The sequence below is a fragment of the Sinohyriopsis cumingii genome, chromosome 14 (genome assembly GCF_028554795.1).
Source record: "Sinohyriopsis cumingii isolate HCF-2022 chromosome 14, ASM2855479v2, whole genome shotgun sequence".
Lineage (NCBI taxonomy): Eukaryota > Metazoa > Mollusca > Bivalvia > Unionida > Unionidae > Sinohyriopsis > Sinohyriopsis cumingii.
Window position 1 is genome coordinate 100197891 of NC_142974.1, and position 21430 is coordinate 100219320.

The 21430-nt window shown below is 35.9% G+C and overlaps 1 protein-coding gene across 1 annotated transcript in view; it reads right to left on the reverse strand.

The window, feature by feature from the left end:
• LOC149784485 (uncharacterized) overlaps window positions 1-21430 on the reverse strand; it is a 108157-nt gene that overhangs the window by 18778 nt on the left and 67949 nt on the right. Inside the window, exons 9-11 of the mRNA XM_089932567.1 lie at window positions 19389-19510; window positions 9519-9718; window positions 4579-4700 (exon numbers count right to left, since the gene is read on the reverse strand). Coding sequence (XP_089788693.1) covers window positions 4579-4700; window positions 9519-9718; window positions 19389-19510 — 444 coding nt within the window. The remainder of the gene's footprint in view (window positions 1-4578; window positions 4701-9518; window positions 9719-19388; window positions 19511-21430) is intronic.

Genomic DNA, 21430 nt, shown 5'->3' on the forward strand with positions numbered 1-21430 from the left:
TCAGAAGCTTTGGGTGGCAAAGTGGTCTACGGTACTCACCTTTACAGATCACTCTCACATCTCCCATCTGTCTGCATGGGTTGGAGTCTTGGCTCAGCCAGTGTGGGGAACTTAGAAAGCTTGCTAGTAGCTTCATTGGGATGTTGTTTGTTCCTGTGGGCTTTGTAGGTTCTTTCTATGCCAAATATACTAGTCTGGTTATCATGTTTAGCCTATCATGTGCTGAAAATTGGCACTAAATCTCACAAATCCAAACCAAGCTGGCCTTTGAAGGTCAAAAGTTCAAAAGGATTACAAACATAAAGTCTTACTATTAGAAAAACAAACTTGTCTTAGTAACATACAGTAGAGACCATGATAAAGACTGAGAGAAGTGAAATTCATAGAAGCCCAAAACTTAATAGTCAGTGAAACAAGAGAAAAAAGCTAAAGGTAACAGGCTATTGATAGGAAAATACAGCAACTTCTAAGATATATGTACAAACAATAATTCATGTATGCGTACATATATGCATCCATGTACAGGGTTTGATGTCACATCAGTACAATTCTGGCTATGTATGTATGTATGTATGTACCGGGTTTACCATCACATCGGCAAAATCCTGGCTATATAATGCCACTTAGAAGTTAAGTTCTTAAAATGTAAATGTAAAAATGTCAAATAACGTAAGAAAAAAAATCAGCAAATAAAAGTAAACTTGATGTACTACCAGAAAAAAATGTAAAAATGCTAAAATTCTTTAAAAGGTGTATGAAGTTAAACATTTTTTAAAAAATCCCCAAATATCTTTTAAGAATAACATTATAAATCATAATAAGCTATTGTCCAATAAATTGTGTTTCACTTTCACACAACACTGCTTTGTTACGGTCATGGACAAATGGGCAACACAGACTGTAACATGAACTCTACTATATAATGTATGTAAGGATGTATGAGGAAAAGAATGGCAAATAGACAAAAGCATGGACAGACTGACATGGAATTATAAGAGTTATACGACCCTATCACATTGATAGTAAGGCTCTAAAAAATTTAAATTTGGTAAAGGGGTTAAATTTTTTTTTAGAAGATAACAAACATGGCAGCAGATGTATTTGTATATAGCCCAATTCGGTAAGAGTATCTTGAAATTATGTTCCTTGACGTGTTCTCCATTGCCAACGATAAGCAAGGTATAAACCGCCACTTCTGAGGAGCAATTTCCAACAATGGCTAGGTTACTTATTGAATAGATTGCCATTTATTGTATGTGCTCTGTGGATAAACAGACACACAGGAACAAATTTTAAATTTTATATAAATGGATGCTTACATAAACTATATCAATACTGGTATGAACTTTATATCAGGTTATTGTGGAAATAATCATGAAAAATTAGAAAAGATATGCAAATAACTTTGATTTAGTTTGTACGTAAAATGTAGCATTATGAATATCCTCTTTAAATTTACTCAAAAAAGATGTACTGACATAGTACTGTTCATGCAACTTGTCAGTAACCACATCTCACAACAAGTCCTAATTGTTTTTAATGGTTTTTAATATAATGCACACATAATTTTATTCTAGAAATCACAATTTAAGGGAACATAAATTGAACAGCATACAAATCTGAAAATACTATGCCAATTCTTCTTTTCTTGTCTTTTAATAGTATCCAACTAACACATACATTGATTGTTTTGACAATACTGAATTATGCAGCACCTAGTGGTTTTAAGTCTTTCCCACGTTTAATATGTCTAGTAAAAATTTCAGGGACAACTGCATGGAGGTAAAATTCATTCAATATGGTGACTATACTTTCTCAATATAAAATGTCAAAAAATACATTCTACTGAACGTCCTTCTAAGATCCACACCTACAAGTCACACCATTCGTATTGTGAATTGCAAGTTGTCCCTGCACCTGATAATAATATGAATGACTTCAACCCATGTGTGGAAATTTGGGATTGATTATAAATCCAGACTCTTTTACATATATCACTGAGTGCTTTGAGAGTGAGTCTTTCACATAAAACCTATGTGCAGCTGCTTTATAACTGTTGCCCCATTTCACACTATCACATGTTTGTGTGTGATTTGGATTTCTGACATAGCTTGAACAATTTGCCAGTCATATCACTACGATGTCTGCATTGTGGCAGTTTATAGTGATGTCTAGCATAGGGCATCACGCCACAGACATGTAGCACGATGTCCCACCCAGTCACTTTATCCTGACACCAGGCAGACGAGTCCTAACACTAACCTCTAAATGCTGAGCGCCAAGCGAGGCAGCTGCTAGTACCATTTTTGTAAGTCTTTGGTATGACTCAGCCAGGGATCAAACCCACGACCTCCCACATCCGAGGCGGAAGCTATAACTACTAGGCCAATGGAGTGGTTCATTATCACATGTGAAATTTGTTTATCCGAAGACTATCTTTAAGATGGAGCTGGGTGGAGTGTTGGGTAGCTTTTTCCAAATCATCACAAGCTTGCTATGTTATTTTTGTTATGGGTCATTTATATTTTCAAGATATAATTCGTTACCAAAATGAAAGGATAAGTGCCTTGGCAAATTTATAAATGACATTTGCTTCTCTATTTCTCCCGCATATTTAAAAATTTACGGCCCCTCAAGTTTATGCAAACTTTCCATCATTTGAAACAAACATAAGGTAAACAATAATGTCAGCAAACTGACTACACATACAATTCTACTTAAATACACTTTAAGTATAATTCAAAGATTCATGTTCTTAAGCGTGAAGTCCAAATTGTTTGAACGTGATCCAGTTTGATAGCAATAAATTATTATGTTTCATTTAAATTGACTCATTTATAAACCTTAAAGTAAGAGCAAATGAAACATTTTACAATTTATTTCCTGTTGAAAGACGATTTAAAAAACATCAGAGGTTTTAAATCAGTCGACGTTTTACGATTCAAGTAAAGAATGGTATTTATCAGAGCATTTATGTTATGTACTTGCAACCTTTAAATTTGATGGATCGTCTTTTCCTTTGTTTAAATCTGTTGTTACAATGCTTCCCAGAAGTAATTAATGTACGTTCATTGCAAGAATGATAACTCTTCAGTTATTCTTTAAGCATAGCTGCCAACCTTCCAGGCTCATAATTAGTGAAAATAGGGATAAAATGTCGTGAATTTGGACACGAATTCATGAATAATACTATGACAATAACTCCATCCACTCTGACTACTCCGACCGTCAATACTACACTATATCAAGTTCGCAAAATAAAAATAAAACACTATATATATGCAGAAATATTTATTTATCAAGACATGATACTGTGGCAGACTTGAACTTCCTCAACTGCTTGATCGTAAATTTGTTTTCTAAACAGTTCCGACTTCTTGCCTGCTGGTTGATCTTGGGGACTAAAATTGCTGCCAAATTTTCTGCAGCTAAGGAGGCCTTAAAATCTGTCTTATTTTTCCTCACTAAAGAAAATACTCTTTCGCTGTCACTGTTGCTGTGAGGAATGCACAGGAGCTGCAGCATTTTTGGTTCTTCCACAGGAAAATTTGGAAGCGATTTTCGAGTCCGGGAACATACGTCAGAACAAATGTTTAGCATGGTCTCCAGCTGATAAAGGTAGATTGTGTTCGACACAAGAAAACTCACAAATAATGCTTAAGCGTTGGTAGCCTGCAGGTCTTCCACCAATGGTTTAAAATATTCCAGAGCTGAAATATGCGAATTCTTAAGTTTCCCAACTTCTACGTGTTTTTTGCAATTGACATTCTTCCTCACATCGTCTCTGCGATGGCACACTAATAGCAAAAAGCATGAATGAATATCAATGTTTAATGGCAGAATGCACGGCCAATTTTTGATATATTCCAAATTAAACTTCACTTTTTGAGTAATACATTTCTTTTTCCTTGGAGGTGAAGACATTTTCAATATCTTACATGCGATGCTGAATGGTAACTCGAATCGGTGTTTTGACGCATGCGCGGAGCAAATTTCCGGTTAGGCCCCAGTTTCTCTCAAAAGCATTTGTAAAACTACTCTTATACATATAGATTAAAATAGGCTAAAATGCTTGCGACCGGGCCAACTGTACTAATCGGCTGTAGATCTACTAATATCATGACCAGCGGTACCGGACCGTTTCGGCAACTGCGAATATCATGACTAGCGCTTAACGGGAAATCGGTTATTTTATTAAAGATTTAAAATAACTGAGGATCGGAAAATTCGTGAATTTTTGTATTACGGCGTGAATTCGTGAATCGCTGAAAAAGTCGTGAAATTCACACCAAATTCGTGAGGGTTGGCAGCTATGTTTAAGGGAGGTAAATAATGTTATCGAACTGGGCTATCCAGGACATTTATATATTGTAACAAAATATATTTTTTAGGTAATTCATTGGTACATTTGTGCTTCCAGCTAAATGTTATTACAAAATATTGCTTAGGATATTTATTTATAAAATGGCAGTGTTTAGATTCATGTATTTTTATATTTAACATTTAAGGCTCTCATAACTGGCAAAATTTGCAAATCAAACAAAAGTATACAAAACTGGAACATTTATCTTAACTGACCTTCTCCCCAATCTCACTGAATGCCCTTGGCTTGGCAATGATGTTTAGCTGCTCCATTATCAGCAACAAATGATCTTTGTGAGCATGTAGTTCTGGATACTTCTCCTTGGTCCAGACAGCATCTGTAAAAGGAAAGGAACTGTTTTTAGACCCAATGGAAAAGTTGTAATAATACATTAGTTTTGAAATATTTTTGGAAACATATTTATTTAAAAGGTGATAGATTTATTTTTCTCACAAGTTGGAATCTGCATTTGTTGCATTTAATTCCAATATGAATATAATTTATGTTCAACAAACCATTAAAGCCAACACACCGTTTCCAAATTTCAACAAGTCAATTCATTCAGGCTTATGTTGGAAAAGTTCTAAAAATAAATTTACTGGGATATACTACTGAAAGCATCAAAAGCAGACTGATGGAATTTGGAACTGTAGTTGTTGCATTTATTTTCAAGATCATTATGATGTATCTTTAACAAACCAATAAAACCAACAGAAAAAAATTATAGAAAGTTGCTTCATTGAAGCTTATATTCCTATGTTGGTTATACTGTCTAGAATGACATAATTACTTTGCCACGAATGAGTTGTGTGATCAGTTCCAAAGAATGTATATATATATATATATATATATATATATATATATATATATATATATATATATATATATATATTAAAAATAGCCAGTTGACACTAGGCCTATGTATTAAATTTGTCTGTTACAAGGCACAGATCCTGTAGCATATATAATGTGTTGTTGTTGTTGCTATTGTTTCTTAAACCTATTATAATGTTCTAAAAATCGACTATCACTTTTTAAATATAAAAATGGCCAAACGGTCGCCCCGCCCCCACTCTCTCTTTCTCTTTTAATCTCTATGGATTATCGTAGCTAGATACAGGCAAAATCCATGAAAATATGAGAGTTGGGTATTCTCACTTGTGTCATACGACGATGTCTCTGGCTCTATGAATGATGGTAAAGTTTAGTCAAACCATCCAAAGGGAGAGAGAGAGAGAGAGAGAGAACATTTTATAATTTTTAGAAATGTTAATTAAAGCAGAATAATAACATAGGTGAACTGTCAATATATTAAAACATTTTAATTACCTCTTGTTGCTTTGTCATTTCACTTAGTTTCTATTCCACGCTAATTTGCATACGCCAGTACATAAATGCCTGACAGTTCAGGTACAGCATGCAAGCGGTTAACTGTGTTTGTAGTGCACTACTTTCTTCATAAAATCCATATTTCATGTTTAAATTATGAGTGTGTCTTATATTGATTTAATAAATGTGAATAAAAATAGAAAATCAAAAAGAAAACAATCAACTTATCAATTTGCATATGTGATTATGAACAAGAAAAATCGTAGAACTACATTTTGTAGCAGACACACTCGCAGGAATTTGAGTTCATTCACTCGGTCAATACACAGTTGTCCGGAGCATATCGTAACTCCATTCAGTGTGCAAATATGTGGATTTGTATGTGATATAAATTATATATATATATATATATATATATATATATATATATATATATATATATATATATATATATATATATATATATATATATATATATATAGTATGTACACTGTATCAATGATATACACTCATATGCCATTTGTCATTCAAAGGAAACGCCGCAAGCTTCATTTCCCTTTAATGAAAAATTTAGACATCTCATGGTATATCACTGACACAGCATACAAGGTATATATATATATATATGACCTTCACCTCAACAATTACCTTTAATGTCTCCAGAGAATCAGGTAATCTAACATAAAGGTCATTCTCAAATTGTCTTATTTTCAAATCTGATTTTATAAAACAAGTTATGATCCTGATTTATTGAGCAAAATAATTCTGATTTCAAGGCAAAATAAAGGTTATGATTATATACAGGACCACATACTTTGACTGCTAAAGAAGCCTACCTGCATTTGGATAGTGTTCATTTTGTGACATCCAGAAGACCTGTTAATTCAACTGAACTTCTGTTATTGAGATCCATTTATAAACATACAAATTAGATTTAAAGCATTGAACATGATCTGCATGTCACGTGTTACTTTAAATTGGCAGTTACAGAATTTAGAATCAATACCATTCATTCTACTGCATTCTGTTAACTCGACTGGCTTTCAAACTAGTATTTGGCACAAATCCCAACAATCATCAGTTACTACTTAAGCTGAAATGTCTGCTCTTTGTAGAAATGATGGGGTCACAGAGGATAGAGGTTTCAAGGCAAGGGACATTTCATAGCAATGCAAGCAGGGTCCATCAATTATGATCAAAATTAACTTCTTGAAAACTGTAAGAAGACATTAGCAATCCTTTCCACCACTTGACTGGAAACATTTGCTTCTTGCTTTTTATGAGGCAGGCATGAAGATTCATCATGTGTGGGTTTTTTCAAAAGGAAAGAATAATGGATTTTCCTGGAAATTTCTGAAACCACAATTATGAGATCATTGATCCATAACATTTATCACTCAGTTAGGCTCAGAATGTATTTCATCAAGACCAAAGGAATCAGTGGAGTTGAAGGAAATGTGTATGCATCAGGACCATGGGAATCAGTGAAGTTGAAGGAAAGGTGTATGCATCAGGATCATGGGAATCAGTGGAGTTGGAGGAAAGGTGTATGCATCAAGACCAAGGGAATCAGTGGAGTTGGAGGAAAAGTGTATGCATCAGGACCAAGGGAATCAGTGGAGTTGGAGGAAATGTGTATGCATCAGGACCATGGGAATCAGTGGAGTTGGAGGAAATGTGTATGCATCAGGACCATGGGAATCAGTGACATTGGAGGAAAGGTGTATGCATCAGGACCAAGAGAATCAGTGGAGTTGGAGGAAAGGTGTATGCATCAGGACCAAGGGAATCAGTGGAGTTGGAGGAAAGGTGTATGCATCAGGACCATGGGAATCAGTGGAGTTGAAGGAAAGGTGTATGCATCAGGATCATGGGAATCAGTGGAGTTGAAGGAAAAGGTGTATGCATCAGGACCAAGGGAATCAGTGGAGTTGGAGGAAAGGTGTATGCATCAGGACCATGGGAATCAGTGGAGTTGGAGGAAAGGTGTATGCATCAGGACCATGCAAATCAGTGGAGTTGAAGGAAAGGTGTATGCATCAGGGCCATTTGATATAAGTGAAATGGCATAAAAACTGCCCAGACATTATTATGTGAGACTGGTAAGATGAAAGCTGAAAGCTTGGCATTCCACCTCATTACAAATAGGTCCACAATATATTGACCACAGCAACTGCAGATTGACTAAACACTAATCGACCATTCTTTGGTGATGGGCTGATTCAGCTTGCACAGGAGGATGTGGCAAATTTGAATATAGATTTATTGATGATGATACCACTTGCAAAAGTCCCAAATGAGGTAATTGAAGATAGCTGATTAAGTTCATAGAAAGCATCAGGATTACCATATTCCATTTCCTGCCATGTTTGAAAGGAATTTCCTATGGCCATAAGTTTGAGAAGGTTGATGTACATGAGCACTCCTGAAGTGAACAAACTATGTTCACTTCCTGAAAGGAGTGTACGAGATAGGCATGTAAGTCAGACATGCTAGTTGCTATACATAATGTGATTTTCTGGAGCTCACCCTGCAAAGGGATGCTAGGCATAACCTAAGAAAGGTCATCCAATTCACTGAGATGGGTCCAGATATAGTCTAGAACTTTGTTCATTTGGTCTATTATGAAACGTTTTGGGTGTGACTTTGATAAAAGGGTCATTTGTAGTGGTCTTATGAACAAGCCATCCAAAACAACAAGATGCAATACATTAAATATTCCTAGACATAAATCTGACTCTTCAAATGGATGGAAGACATAACCATTATGATTGTAAAGGAATGTTTCTCAAGGAGATGACTTTGATTACAGAGACTTTGAACTTGATGCATGGAGTACTTTGAATGGGATTGAATTTATCATTGTTGGCACAATGAACAGCTAACCTTGTGTTTCTGAAGGATGCAATCTGTGTAGTTCAATGTCAAAAAATTGAGTTCTGAAGTGAGATATAACTCAGCTATATGTCTACAATTCAAATTATAGTGAGATATGACTGTCTACAATTCAAGATGAAGTGAGATATGACTGTCTACAATTCAAGTTGGTGTGAGATATGACTGTCTACAATTCAAGTTGATGTGAGATATGACATCCATGTACCAATATTTAGAGGTAAAAGTGAAATAAGAGCAAATATATTAGATGTGAACAAATGAATAAACAAATGAAGGGGAAAAATGCAAACTTTGTAGGCGAGGTGATGATAAGGAGCCACACAGTTTGAAAGATGGCAACACAAATTAAGAAATGAACTGGCAAGTTTGAAAGAAAGGATTCTTTCCTCCTTTAAGCCAGTGTGTCACCACTATCATCAGGGCCGACTGACTAAGCACCATGAATTTGTCAATTGTGTTGGTGACTGATATCATTCCAGATATTTAGGTATAAGAAGCAAAAATCTGAAAATACCATTCACTCAAAAATGTAAATTAGGTCACACAGGCCATGTTTTTATATGGTTAAGTTACTTCTGTTAAGATATATCTACATACCCATTTTCCTCAGTGTAGATAACATAGTGTAGTGTCCAAGATATTGATTACATATTAAAAAATGAATGAAGAAAGATATAAATAAAGAAACTGGCAAAATGTGATATCCCTCTCAACTTGTTGGTGAGTGGTCAAAAAGACATTTTAGAAACTAGTAGAAAAAATTAAGAAAGGTATAAACCGACAGGTGTAGGTAATATAAGGTCCAAGATACTGAGGATATATTTACAAAAATAATAAATAAAATGAATAAATAAATGGCAAAATGCTAAAGTGGGGAACAAAAACACATACTTTGAAAATAGCCAACACAAATAAGAGATGTACAAACCGATAAGTTCTGAACAAAGGATTCCTTTCCCCTTGAAGTCGGACCATTTCTGTATGACAACACTGTCAGTGGGGCTGCTTGACTGAGTGCCATTTTCAGTAGAGATTTTTGGTGGGTCAGGATGAGCATTGATCAGGGACTTCAGAGCATCAATCAACCATGTGGGATCCAACACAATGTTTTCTCTCAACACTTCAATGCTGAAAAGTAGCACTATTTCCATTACATTTGGAATAAGTAATGACTACTTGATGTTGTATAATCAAAGGTTCAGATCATCAAAGGTCACCTAAGCTGGTCTTATTTTCTGCCTTTTCTTTCTACTTGGCATTTTTCTGAAGCAATGATCACAATATAAATACATATATTATACATATTGTATACCTAAATACTTGAATCTAAATTTCACATATTGTCAACCTCGCTTTATAATAATTCTGGATCAATGAAATAAATCTTTTAACACTGCATTACGTTTTGGCAAATCAGAGGAAACAAATCAATACTGCATGTTACCTTACATTTACAATACGTGCAAAAGAATTTCAGTTGATAGATAACTCCAAACACTTAAATCCAAGTAGTGCTAAACTGCATGTGATACAAAAGCAGGAACACAATGTATGTAACATTTTACACCTGCACCTTGTTTAATAGTCTTCTATGTACATAAATGATACTTGTCCATTACAATAAATACAAGCTAACCACTAAATATGCTCATGGTGAAAATAGTTTTGAATAAATATTATTGTGAAAAACCATTTGTATTCTTTAACCACAGTAATATTTACCTTTTGACCTCAAAATCAATAGTCTTCTTCCTTAAAGCAAGTGCTAAGTTTGTTAATTGCAGATGATGGAGAAATGTGGTTGCTATGTAGTAACTATACATTTTCTTTCTGTCACAGTGACCTTGACATTTGATCTTTTCAACCCAATACTGATAGGCTTCTCTCTGACAACAAGTCATCCACAAAGTTTGGTACATGTACTTGTAGAGGGTTGAAATTCAATATATTTTGCAAAAATAATTTTCCTTATTTCAGTTAATGATCACTGAATCACTGACATCAAACTGAGAGGCACCTATCTTTTCCCAAGTAAAATCCATCCATAGCATCTCTAAAAACTATATATCATTTAAAGCTGTAGCTACTGTATGGTGTTAAGAGTCTATGCTCTTAAAATAAGTAACAGAGAGGAGTGAAGACAACAAGCTTTGTAAAATTTAACAAATAATTTATTTCCCTAAAATAAAAAGTAAAAAATGAGAAAAAAGATCTTGTGGTATTGCGAATTAAGTCCAAAAATAATTCAAAAATTAAAGGCACAAGTTCTAGTAATGAAAAGTCCTGAATAAAACTCAGTTCAGGTCCCAAAGAGATCCAAAATTGAAGGTGATGACTTTTCCATTATAGCCCACGAAGGACTGATGTGTTAACAGTCTATTGGTGAATTAAAGAAATATTATTCCAGGTTTAAATTCAAGATAAATTCCAATGAATGTCTTTATCCAAGAATTTTGTCTTAGCAGTTTTTTATTTCCAGAGAAAATAATCAGTTGAATTCAATAATTTGAAGAAAATAAAATTCAGCCCAAACTGGACACAACATATTACAACTTAAAGTGCTCGATGTTTAAACACAACTGGTAAAATCCTCACAGTCACAAGATAATATAGTTTTCTGCTTGACCTCAAGGTCACAATTAGCATGTTTAAAAACAACCATTAGCTAATGGAAAATAACCTTCTTGAATGATCTAATGAGCCCTGTTTATTTAAAACATAATAACCTATAACATTCACTTGGGAATTAAAAAAACCCTGACTCTGATCAACACATTTACTCCTTTGTTTACCTGAATAATAATTCAGCTAATAAACTCATACACACAGAGAAGAATGAAGATGTTATTAGATGTTTACATAAATGAAATAAAAAATAAAATAAAAAAGTCAATCAGGTCAAGCAGAAAAGAACTCAATTTTGGACAAAGTCCAAGTGTTGCTGTTGTTGTAGGGTTTAACGCCATTTTTCAGCACGCGATATGCTATACATGGCGGCCAGTATTAATAGTGGAGGAAGAACCCGGGAAAACCCCGGAAAGAACCACCGACCCACTAGAAGCTACTGGCAAGCTTTCTCACATACCCACATAGGCTGAATCTGAGACTCGGTCCCACACAGACAGAGGTGAGTTGGCAGTGATCCATAATGGAGAGTGCTCTAGACCACTCGGCCACTCGGGGCCCCAAGAGTCCAAGTAAACAATGTTTCATTACAATAACTTGTAACAAAATAAAAAAATTAAAACTAACAAACAATTAAATTACACATACATGTAAATAGCAATGGAAACTATTTCTTTTTCTTTCAGCCAGTGACCTTCACCTTGGAACTTTTGTCTAGTTTTAACTATTGTGCCAAGTACAAACAGTCCACCAAGTTTGGCAAATGTAGATTGATGAGCAATTAATATAATTTAACAGACAAACAGGCAGACAGACAGCATAATATGATCTGCCTTTGCCAGTCGGTATTGGTGTCACACTACACTGCACAATTATTTTATTTATTTATTAGACAAATGCCAATTCTCAAATAAGCCAATGTTTTGGTCATACATTATAAAGCTTTAATTGTTAATGCAAGAAAACACACTTTAAACACAATCTAAGTTTACTGTTAATTCATGAAAGACTGTTTACAAAGCCTAAAAACCAAAACTTTTAAAAAGAACGACTTGTTTTAAATTTTCCATATCATCATGTATTATCACCTTAATTATTATTATTATTATTATTATTATTATTATTATTATTATTATTGTAATGTTATTAATATCCTCTCCATGACCATATATAAATAGAATTACTCTCTTCATATAAAAGTCATTTCTACAACCACAATTTACCTAAATGACTCAAGACTGAAAGAGTAAAGGCTCAAATCCGACCATTGGACCAGGTTAGGACAGCTACCATGTTGTGTGCTTGGTCAAGGCATTTTACTACAGCTACCATGTAGTGTGCTTGGTCATGACATTTTAATACAGCTACCATGTACTGTGCTTGGTCATGGCATTTTACTATAGCTATCATGTGTGCTTGGTCATGGCATTTTACTATAGCTACCATGTTGTGTGCTTGGTCATGACATTTTACTACAGCTACTATGTTGTATGCTTGGTCATGGCATTTTACTACAGCTACCATGTAGTGTGCTTGGTCATGGCATTTTACTACAGCTACCATGTTGTGTGCTTGGTCATGGCATTTTAATACAGCTACCATGTTGTGTGCTTGGTCATGGCATTTCAATACAGCTACCATGTTGTGTGTTTAGTCATGGCATTTTACTACAGCTACCATGTTGTGTGCTTGGTCATGACATTTTAATACAGCTACCATGTTGTGTGCTTGGTCATGGCATTTCAATACAGCTACCATGTTGTGTGTAGGGTCATGGCATTTTACTATAGCTACCATGTTGTGTGTAGAGTCATGGCATTTTACTATAGCTACCATGCTGTGTGCTTGGTCATGGCATTTTACTACAGCTACCATGTAGTGTGCATGATCATGGCATTTCACTACAGCTACCATGGTGTGTGTATGATAACGGCATTTTACTACAGCTACCATGTTGCCTGCTTGGTCATGGCATTTTACTACAATTACCATGTTGTGTGATTGTTCATGGCTTTTTACTACAGCTACCATGTAGTGTGCTTGGTCATGACATTTTACTACATCTACCAAGTTGTGTGCTTGGTCATGATATTTTACTACAGATACCATGTTGTGTGCTTAGGCATGACATCTTACTACAGCTACCATGTTGTGTGCTTGGTCATGGCATTTTACTACAGATTCCATGTTGTGTGCTTGGTCATGATATTTTACTACAGCTACCATGTTGTGTGCTTGGTCATGGCATTTTACTACAGCTACCATTTTGTGTGCTTGGTAATGGCATGTTACTACAGCTACCATGTTGTGTGCTTGGTCTTAACATTTTACTACATATACCATGTTGTGTGCTTGGTCATGATATTTTACTACAGCTACCATGTTGTGTGCTTGGTCTTCACATCTTATGACAGCTACCATGTTGTGTGCATGGTCATGGCATTTTACAACAGATACCATGTTGTGGGTTTGGTCATAGTACATCTACCATGTTGTGTGCTTGGTCATAGCATTTCACTACAGCTACCATGTTGATTGTTTGGTCATGGCATTTTACTACAGCTATCATGTTGTGTGCTTGATCATGGCATTTTACTACAGCTACCATGTTGATTGTTTGGTCATGGCATTTTACTACAGCTATCATGTTGTGTGCTTGATCATGGCATTTTACTACAGCTACCATGTTGTGTGCATGGTCATGGCATTTTACTACAGATACCATGTTGTGTGTTTGGTCATACTATAGCTACCATGTTGTGTGCTTGGTCATGACATCTTACTACAGATACCATGATGTGTGCTTGGTCATGATATTTTACTACAGATACCATGTTGTGTACTTGGTCATGGCATTTTACTACAGCTACCATGTTGTGTGCATGGTCATGGCATTTTACTACAGCAACCATATGTGCATGGTAATGGCATTTTACTACAGCTACCATGTTGTGTGCATGGTCATGGCATTTTACTACGGCTACCATGTTGTGTGCTTGGTCATGGCATTTTACTACAGCTACCATGTAGTGTGCTTGGTCATGGCATTTTACTACAGCAACCATATGTGCTTGGTCATGGCATTTTGCTATAGCTACCATGATGTGTGCTTGGTCGTGGCATTTTACTACAGCTACCATGTTGTGTGTTTGGTCATAGTACATCTGCCATGTTGTGTACTTGGTCATGGCATTTTACTACGTCTACCATGTAGTGTGCTTGGTCATGACATTTTAATACAGCTACCATGTTGTATGCATGGTCATGGCATTTTACGACAGATACCATGTTGTGTGCTTGGTCATGACATTTTACTACAGCTATCATATTGCATGCTTGGTCATGGCATTTTAATACAGCTACCATGTAGTGTGCTTGGTAATGGCATGTTACTACAGCTACCATGTTGTGTGCTTGGTCTTGACATTTTACTACATATACCATGTTGTGTGCTTGGTCATGGCATTTTACTACAGCTACCATGTTGATTGTTTGGTCATGACATTTTACTACAGCTACCATGTTGTGTGCTTGGTCATGACATTTTACTACAGCTACCATGTTGTGTGCATGGTCATGGCATTTTACTACAGATACCATGTTGTGTGTTTGGTCATACTATAGCTACCATGTTGTGTGCTTGGTCATGACATCTTACTACAGATACAATGTTGTGTGCTTGGTCATGATATTTTACTACAGATTCCGTGTTGTGTACTTGGTCATGGCATTTTACTATAGCCACCATGTTGTGTGCTTGGTCATGGCATTTTACTACAGCTACCATGTTGTGTACATGGTCATGTCATTTTGCTACAGCTACCATGTTGTGTGCTTGATCATGGCATTTTACTACAGCTACCATGTTGTGTGCTTGGTCATGGCATTTTACTACAGATACTATGTTGTGTGTTTGGTCATGGCATTTTACTACAGCTACCATGTTGTGTGCTTCATCATGATATTTTACTACAGATTCCATGTTGTGTACTTGGTCATGGCATTTTACTACAGCTACCATGTTGTGTGCATGGTCATGGCATTTTACTACAGCTACTATGTAGTGCACTTGGTCATGGCCTTTTTGCTACAGCTACCATGTTGTGTGCTTGGTCATGGCATTTTACTACAGCTACCATGTTGTGTGCATGGTCATGGCATTTTACTACAGATACCATGTTTTGTGTTTGGTCATACTATAGCTACCATGTTATGTGCTTGTTCATGACATCTTACTACAGATACCATGTTGTGTGCTTGGTCATGACATTTTACTACAGATTCCATGTTGTGTACTTGGTCATGGCATTTTACTACAGCTACCATGTAGTGTGCTTGGTCATGGCATTTTACTACAGCTACCATATGTACTTGGTCATGGCATTTTAATACAGCTACCATGTTGTGTGCATGGTCATGTCATTTTAATACAGCTACCATGTTGTGTGCATGGTCATGGCATTTTACTACAAATGCCATGTTGTGTGCTTGGTCATGGCATTTTACTACAGCTACCATGTTGATTGTTTGGTCATGACATTTTACTACAGCTACCATGTTGTGTGCTTGGTCATGACATTTTACTACAGCTACCATGTTGTGTGCATGGTCATGGCATTTTACTACAGATACCATGTTGTGTGTTTGGTCATACTATAGCTACCATGTTGTGTGCTTGGTCATGACATCTTACTACAGATACAATGTTGTGTGCTTGGTCATGATATTTTACTACAGATTCCGTGTTGTGTACTTGGTCATGGCATTTTACTATAGCCACCATGTTGTGTGCTTGGTCATGGCATTTTACTACAGCTACCATGTTGTGTACATGGTCATGTCATTTTGCTACAGCTACCATGTTGTGTGCTTGATCATGGCATTTTACTACAGCTACCATGTTGTGTGCTTGGTCATGGCATTTTACTACAGATACTATGTTGTGTGTTTGGTCATGGCATTTTACTACAGCTACCATGTTGTGTGCTTCATCATGATATTTTACTACAGATTCCATGTTGTGTACTTGGTCATGGCATTTTACTACAGCTACCATGTTGTGTGCATGGTCATGGCATTTTACTACAGCTACCATGTAGTGCACTTGGTCATGGCATTTTACTACAGCTACCATGTTGTGTGCTTGGTCATGGCATTTTACTACAGCTACCATGTTGTGTGCATGGTCATGGCATTTTACTACAGCTACCATGTAGTGCACTTGGTCATGGCATTTTACTACAGCTACCATGTTGTGTGCTTGGTCATGGCATTTTACTACAGCTACCATGTTGTGTGCATGGTCATGGCATTTTACTACAGATACCATGTTTTGTGTTTGGTCATACTATAGCTACCATGTTGTGTGCTTGGTCATGACATCTTACTACAGATACCATGTTGTGTGCTTGGTCATGACATTTTACTACAGATTCCATGTTGTGTACTTGGTCATGGCATTTTACTACAGCTACCATGTAGTGTGCTTGGTCATGGCATTTTACTACAGCTACCATATGTACTTGGTCATGGCATTTTGCTATAGCTACCATGATGTGTGCTGGGTCGAGGCATTTTACTACAGCTACCATGTAGTGCACTTGGTCATGGCATTTTAATACAGCTACCATGTTGTGTGCATGGTCATGGCATTTTACGACAGATACCATTTTGCGTGCTTGGTCATGACATTTTACTACAGCTACCATGTTGCATACTTGGTCATGGCATTTTACTACAGCTACCATGTAGTGTGCATGATCATAGCATTTCACTACAGCTACCATGGTGTGTGTATGGTCATGACATTTTACTACAGCTACCATGTTGTGTGCTTGGTCATGGCATTTTACTACAGCTACCATGTTGTGTGCTTGGTCATGGCATTTTACTACAGCTACCATGTTGTGTGCTTGGTCATGGCATTTTACTACAGCCACCATGTTGTGTGCGTGATCATGGCATTTCACTACAGCTACCATGGTGTGTGTATGGTAGTGGCATTTTACTATAGCTACCATGTTGTGTGCTTGGTCATGGCATTTTACTACAGCTACCATGTTGTGTGCTTGGTCATGGCATTTTACTACAGCTACCATGTTGTGTGCGTGATCATGGCATTTCACTACAGCTACCATGGTGTGTGTATGGTAATGGCATTTTACTATAGCTACCATGTTGTGTGCTTGGTCATGGCATTTTACTACAACTACCATGTTGTGTGCTTGGTCATGACATTTTACTACAGCTACCATGTTGTGTGCTTGGTCATGGCATTTTACTACAGCTACAATTTTGTCTGCTTGGTCAAGGCATTTCACTACAGCTACCATGGTTTGTGTATGGTAATGGCATTTTACTACAGCTATCATGTTGTGTGCTTGGTCATGGCATTTTACTACAGCTACCACTTTGTGTGCTTGGTCACGGCCTTTTACTCCAACTGCATCAGGACTAAACTGCTAAATAAACTAATCACTTTGCTGTGTCATGAACATCAAACCCAATCAATCATTTTCCCACTTTATTTATTGAAAGTGAACCATGGTTGCATGACCTACTTTCAGTAATTTGAGAAAGTACCTTGTTATTAATATACAACTCAGCAACATAATGTTATACAAAAGTTAGATATACACCATCCATATCTTTACTTAAAGTATTTGTAGTTGACTGCTAAATATTGCTGTACATTTGAACTGTTTACAATTAGCAAACAGTATGCAAAGGAAGTTACTGAATCATGCCTTTCTGATCTATGTCCATTAGGTACTTATGATATCAGAACAGAGGGTAAGCATCTTAATGAATGTGATATTATTTACTGTAATAATATAAATGACATCAAATGTGATCTAGATACAACATTCAAAAGGTATGGAAGTCGCTCATCTGTTTCTAGTCAGTAACTTTTTGCCTGGTTTTGTATAAGTTAAAAATATGAAATATTAATTAATCATAATTGTGACCATTGGCACATACTACATGAAATGCCATAAAACAATGTAATGACTTGTAATAACGCAGCCCCACACCAAAAACAGCAAATAATAATTCATTCATTTTTCAATTTCAATTTAAGATGTTTCGTGGCTTTGGTCAGTTTTGTAGGGCAATACAAGTATTGGTATTCATCAAAGCATGATACTGAGAATTCAGTTCATAAATTACATTTAAGAGACAGCACCACAGTTTTCCAGGCTTAATTATCCAAAATTTATCTTATCTGTTGAGTGACTGTCATGTTATATTTTGTTATACTGTTGTTGTCTTGTATTTTTCTGCAATTTAAAATTAGAGATTACTGAACTGAATTCCTATAGTGGATTATCTTGCTAATCTACTTGTTTTATTGAAATTGCTTTGACAGAAAAACTGGAAAGTACTTTATATTTTGTATTATATGAAGTCAAATGAAATTCAATGGTTCAAAAGAAGGATTTTATAAGAGATTTTGTTTCTTCCAATCATAGCCATATCTGATGTCTGATCAGCATTTTTAAAAATCAATTGAAAAGGTATTTATTTCATCTTTTGTAATGGTATTTCTATCTGATTGATAATTGGCATTATTAAAAATTAATTTAAAATTTATTCATCTCAGGATGTTTTATGTCATATATGATCACATGTTGTTCTGCAAATTTTCAAAGGATGTTGTATTTTTTGTTCTATTTTAAGCAACAGTAGCAATATTTTGGTATCATTTATGTTGTAATTATCTTCATTCCAGGATATCGATCAAATTTGGTAGATTTATTTCAGCAAATCTGAGGGAATCATTTAAAGGCGGTTTACTTATTTTAATTAATCGTGGCAATATTTGAAGGCAGATGATATGTCCATTGTTTGTTTATGTCAAAATGTAGAAATATCCTCAGTCATCCAATGCAAAGAATCCACTGGCCAATAAGCATTCCAACATATTCAACAAAGCTTGGATATCAAAGTTTAAGTATGTACAGTCAAGTAGTAAAGATCCTGAGTTTGCATTGTGTGTTTCATGCAAAGTGGATTTTAAGACAATATATACAGAGGAAGAAATGATATCACCAGGCATATACAGAGAAAATCACATAGGAGCTAAGCTACAATAAACCAGTACTCCGGAAACAATGATACTATGCACATTCTAAAATACAAAACATTAATCCCATAAGCAATCTACTCTTACCTGAAGTAGATGATTGTGCCTGTTTCATTTAGAAATCTAAGAAAAAGATCCAGTTCCTCACTGCTTTCTACTTTGACAGTTCCTTGCTTATTTATTTGCTCCACATCTTCACGAGAAATCACCTGCAATTTAAAGTTTACAACGATTTAGTTGGAATGATTTGATGAAATTGTAAAATAATATTTATTTGCTCCAAACTGTCTTTTTATTTCACCATTAAATATATATGGACATGCACACATGCACAAAATCTCCTTATATTAACATTTAGACCACATTAACTGATGTGCCATGCATGATGGATCAACAAACTGGATGTATAAGGTACAGGATATGCCACAAATGATGCATCAACAAACTGGATATATAAGGTACAGAATATGTCATGCATGATGTATCTATCAACAAAGTGGATGTATAAGGTACAGGATGTGCCATGCATGACGTATCAACAAACTGGATGTATTAAGTACAAGATATGCCATGCATGATGTATCAACAAACTGGATATATAAGGTACAGGATATGCCATACATGATGTATCAACAAACTGGATATATAAGGTACAGGATGTGCCATGCATGATGTATCAACAAAGTGGAGGTAAAAGGTACAGGATATGCCATGCATGATGTATCTATCAACAAACTGGATATATAAGGTACAGGATGTGCCATGCATGATGTATCAACAAAGTGGATGTATAAGGTACAGGATGTGCCATGCATGATGAATCAAAATACTGGATGAATAAGGTACAGGATGTGCCACGCATGATGTATCAACAAACTGGATGTATAAGGTACATGATATGCTGATGACCTTCAATTATTCATGTGAGGTTATGACTTTGTTTGATTGTTTCTGACAACTGGATGTGTATGTTATATGATAAATGGATAACCCTGCCAATATCCAAGAAAGCTTATGGCATGGCTCAACAACCTCAGTCACATTTAAATCCTGCATCTATGAAAACCTTAATGTGTACATTGTATCCTACACTCATGACAATATACAACTTGCTACAGTGGTCAATATTAAAATGACCGTAAGTGAACATGATAAGAGCAAAGTCCATAATAATGACATCATCTGACTTTAAAGTCAGCCCTGCTCTTGTTTGTTTGTTATTTACATGCAAATTATATATTTGAATCCAGCTCTCATATTTCTCAGCAATAACAAGATTTTGAATTAGCTTCTGTCCTTTTTGATATCATATTGGTACAATTTCTATTTAGAAACTCCAGCCTTCCAAGGTTAAAATGTTCCTAATAACTTTGGAGAATAGGTAAGAGGTGGAGGGAGATACATTCCCTTGCAATGGATGGGCCTTCGCTGGTCCCATAAGGTACTCAAGACAGCTTCTTGGTAACCTGACTGGAGAATAGACTCCATATGTCAGGGAGCATCTTCAAAAGGAACAAATTTTCAACCTTGTTACCTAGAACTAAGACATCCGGTGCTGCATTGCGAAAACCTAGTGAAGGAATTCTCTCATGAGTGGATTGTCTCTTATAAGCAAGTAATCCACCATAGTACTGATTATATGTTTGCTCCTGGTGAAGGCATACTCTGTTTACATGTGTGTAGAATTCAAGAAAATAGGACTAAATCTTGAGCTAGTATGAGGTCAGAGTAGTGTTTTTTGTGTTTTGGGATTTGTAACATAGCTTTAACAATTTGAGTCATATCACTGTGTCTCTAGTGTGGCAGTTTATAGGGATGTCTAGCACTGGAACTTGATGCCACAGACATGTAGCATCATGTCCCACCCATTCATATTATGCTGATATCTGGCTGACAAGTCCCAACACTAACATCTTAATGTTGCACGCCAAGTGAGGCAGCTCAGCTGATATAACAATTTTATAAGTCTTTGATATGACCTGTCCTGGATTCGAACCCATAACCTCCTGCATCTGAGGCGGATGCTCTTACCACCTGGCCAGTGAATCCCACAAATCTTTTCAACAGACCCTGATGTTGATATCTCATCCAAATTCCTTCTTCCTACTTGCTGTTAATGTGAAACGGAT